This window comes from Aethalodelphis obliquidens, unplaced genomic scaffold (assembly GCF_003676395.1).
Source record: "Aethalodelphis obliquidens isolate GAN/ISIS:26980383/991018 unplaced genomic scaffold, ASM367639v1 scaffold43, whole genome shotgun sequence".
Classification (NCBI taxonomy): Eukaryota; Metazoa; Chordata; class Mammalia; order Artiodactyla; family Delphinidae; genus Aethalodelphis; species Aethalodelphis obliquidens.
Window position 1 is genome coordinate 15,522,204 of NW_020837987.1, and position 4,148 is coordinate 15,526,351.

Consider the following 4,148-nt stretch of genomic DNA (forward strand, 5'->3'; position numbering starts at 1 on the left):
GTACATCTTTTATCATCTTTGGATATTTCAAAAATAAGGCTCTAGAAAAATGTAGGCTTTAAGAAGTGATGTATCATCACAGTTGGCAGAAATACTAAAAAAGACAGTAAAAATAAGGACAACAAACTTATGTGATGTAATTCTTTAGACTTATTAATGAGTCAAATTACATATTAAATTTTGATTTATAAGGAAGTAGAACATTTCTGTTTATATTAGATTATATTACTCAACATTCTATGCCTATGCTGGAAATTTATTAAACTCTAAAAATTACATTCTTCATGTAATTCCAAAAATAAAAATAAAATTAAATACATAAAGCCCATTTTATGTAGTATATAGTCTACAACATAACTCTTACAAACCTTGGTTGAAATCCAACTCATCCTTATGTTCTGATTTTTTTCTATATTCAAACAGCATTGTATTTGCAGTGAAAATACCTAATATTTGTAGTAGAATATTCTCTGGAATCCTTTCTAAAACAATTATATTAAACCCTTAGAAAATTATTTCATTCTATAGTTTCCAGATTTTACTTAATTACTCAAATCTAGAATGCCACCAAATGTAGAAAAGCCCTAACAATGAAATGATGACATTCCATCAACTATAACATGCATCACAGTTTAAGATACAGTCAGATGTGAAGAAATAAAACCATGAAATGCAAAAATAAAATATAATTTATCACTGATGCTTTTGCCACATTCATAAAGTCTCTGTGTGGAGCAAATTGTTTCTGTTTTCAAGAGCTCATGGTGCTTAATGATAGCCAGTCCTCCATAGGAAGCATTTTCAGTGACTATAATCACAGTTTTTCTGTAATGTATGAGCTTACTGAAGTAGAAGTTTACTGGAGTAGTATAGAAATATCATTCCTTAAGGATTTTATAACTTCATTGAATCTAGAAATTATCCCCCTGAGAATGGAGTCTTTCTGCTATATGAGTTAGTGGGCAATTAAGGAGCTCTGAATTGTAAATAAAGCATTTTGACAATCACTGCAATTCGCACCCTTTTGTGGCGAAAGGCAGACTTTAACTATATCCACTGGACTCTCTCCTGAATTAAGTAACTGGTGTTTAATATGTCACTTTCAAAAGCTTTCCACATTCCTTGTTTCAAAAAGATTTATCTCTTATATGAATCTGTGGATGATTAGCGAGCTTTGACATCTATATGAAGGATGTACTACATTAACAAGGCTTTCCTCCTATTTGGGTTTGTTGATGTAAGGAAGACATGCATTATCGGAAGATATGCATTAAGACTACCACATTCACTGCACCTACAGGATCTCTCTCCTGTACAAGATGTTCAAAGAGTTTTGAGTTTCTAGGGAATACTGTCATTATCACAACATTCCTGAAATTTCTATTTTTATGTACAATGAGATGTAATTTTTCTTAGCTTGGCTGCATTCACTGCAACTGTAGGGTCCCTCTCCTGAATGAATACCATAATGTCTAACAAATATGACTTGAAAAAGAATAATTTCCCACTTTCCCTGCATCCATAGGTTTTTACCTCCTAAATGCATAGGCTGTGACTTTCAAATAAAGTCTTTTGACAATTGCTGCCTTTATAATGTTTCTTTTTTGGTGAGATTCCCTATGGTATAATGAGGAGATGTCTTCAGGTGGAAGATGTACAACTTTCATTCCATATATAAGGTTTCTTTCCTACAGGAGTTCCAAAAGGGTCTATATAATCAGAGCGTTCATAGGCATTTCTATTCTGTATGAGTTCTCTAAGTAGATAAGATTAATCAAAAGAGATTTCTCACATTCCCACAGTCATTGCATAGAGGATTTTCCTCTATGCTGAGTTTGCTGATGATTAGCCAGGGCTGATTTCCGAAAGAAGGCCTTCTGACATTCATTGCACCTATAGGGTCTCTCTCCTGTGTGAGTTCTCCGGTGACCAATGAGAGTTGACAAAGTAGCAAACGTTTTCTTACAATTGCAGCATTCATATGGTCTCTCTCCTGTATGAATTCTCTGATGTACAGTAAGATAGGATTTAGCTGCGAAAGCTTTGTCACATACACTACATTTGAATGGTTTCTCACCTGTATGGGTTCTCTGATGTATAATGAGAGTTGACTTACAGGACAGAACCTTCCCACATTCACTGCATCCATACGACTTTACCCCAGAATGACAATTTTGTAGATGGTTAGTGAGACCTGACTTCTGGATGAAAGCTTGTTGACATTCATTACATCCATAAGGCCTCTCTCCTGTGTGAATTCGCTGATGAATCATGAGATGTGCCTTAGTGGAGAAGGCTTTCTCACAATTTAAGCATTCATATGGTCTCTCTCCTGTATGAATTCTCTCATGTACAGTGAGATGTGCCTTTGATGTGAAGGCTTTATCACATGCACTGCATTTGAAGGGTTTCTCACCTGTATGGCTTCTCTGATGTATAATGAGAGTTGACTTAGAGGACAAAACCTTCCCACATTCACTGCATTCATGGGATTTCCCTACTGCATGATGAGTTTTCTTATGATTACTGAGATCTGACTTCTGGATGAAGGCTTGTGGACATTCACTGCATCCATATGGTCTCTCTCCTGTGTGAATTCGCTGATGAATCAGGAGCTGAGCCTTTTTTGAGAAGGCTTTCTCACAATCTGAGCATTCATATGGTTTCTCTCCTGTGTGAGTTCTCTGATGTACAGTGAGATGTGTCCTAACCATGAAGGCTTTATCACATACTCTGCATCTGAAAGGTCTCTCTCCTGAATGAGTCCTCTGATGTAAAATGAGTTTTGACCTCCAAGGAAAAGCTTTCCCACATTTGTTGCATCCATAGGATTTCCCTTCTCTGTGACGGGTTTTCTGATGATAGATTAGTGCTGACTTTGTAACGAAGGATTTCTGACATTGACTACATCCAAATGGTCTCTCTCCTGTGTGAATTCGCTGATGAATCAGGAGCTGAGCCTTTACTGAGAAAGCTTTCTCACAATCTGAGCATTCATATTGTTTCTCTCCTGTGTGAGTTCTCTGATGTACAGTGAGATATGTCTTAACCATGAAGGCTTTATCACATACTCTGCATCTGAAAGGTCTCTCTCCTGAATGAGTCCTCTGATGTAAAGTGAGTTGTTTTGACTTCCAAGGGAAAGTTTTCCCACATTTGCTGCATCCATAGGATTTCCCTTCTCTGTGATGGGTCTTCTGATGATAGGTGAGCACTGACTTTGTAATGAAGACTTTCTGACGTTGATTGCATCCATATGTTTTCTCTCCTGTGTGAGTTTCCTGATGAGTGATTAGCTTTAACTTACTGGGAAAGGCTCTCTTACAATCACAGCATTCATGGGGTTTCTTTCCTGCATGAGTTCTCCAAGGCATGGTCATGAGTGGTTTACAAGTATTCACTGCACTTTTATTGCATCCATATAGTTTCTTGCCTAAAGAAGTTGAGTCATAATTAGCAAGCTCTGACGTCTAGATTAAAGCCAGAGTACCCATGGAAGAATGAGCAAGACAGCAAAAGAAGGTTTTTTTTATCATTTACTATAAAAAATATTAGTGAGACAATCAGTAGAATCTGAATAAACTCTGTAGATTGGATAATAGTTCTGTAACAATATTAATATTCTGATTTTGATAACTGTATTGTTTATGTTTTTAAAATGACCTTGTTTCTAGGAAATACTTAGGTATTTAGGGGTAAAGAGTTCAGGAAAAAAATATGTACCTCTGTGTGTGTGTGTGTGTGTGTGTGTGTGTGTGTATGTGTGTAATGACAGATAGACTATGATAAAGCAAATGTGGTTAAATTACCACTTAAGTATATCTGCAAAAACAATGTGCATAAAATTTGTGTATAATCTTGGGATTTCACATTAAGTCTAAACCATTTAGAAATAAATATTTTCAAAAAAATAAAGGAAGACATTTACATAAAACTATATAGAAGGGTTACTCATAAAGGCCTGAATGCAGAATGAATAAATTATTTTATATTCACACAATGGCATCCGGCACAGTACTCTGGTATTCTTGATCTAAATGCTCATTATACAGTGTGCTGATTATAAAAATTAACTATGTTATACTTCAAATATTTTTATACAAAGAAGTAAACAAAAATATAGTCAGTAGTCAGGAAATGCTCACGTA

The 4,148-nt window shown here is 35.6% G+C and overlaps 1 protein-coding gene across 1 annotated transcript; it reads right to left on the reverse strand.

The window, feature by feature from the left end:
- Positions 1-410: 410 nt before the first annotated feature.
- On the reverse strand, positions 411-3,517 carry LOC113605700 (zinc finger protein 268-like). Its single transcript, XM_027079240.1, has one exon. It carries the CDS (start codon positions 3,378-3,380, stop codon positions 1,803-1,805), a length of 1,578 nt encoding a protein of 525 aa, XP_026935041.1. The 5' UTR covers positions 3,381-3,517; the 3' UTR covers positions 411-1,802.
- Positions 3,518-4,148: the final 631 nt, after the last annotated feature.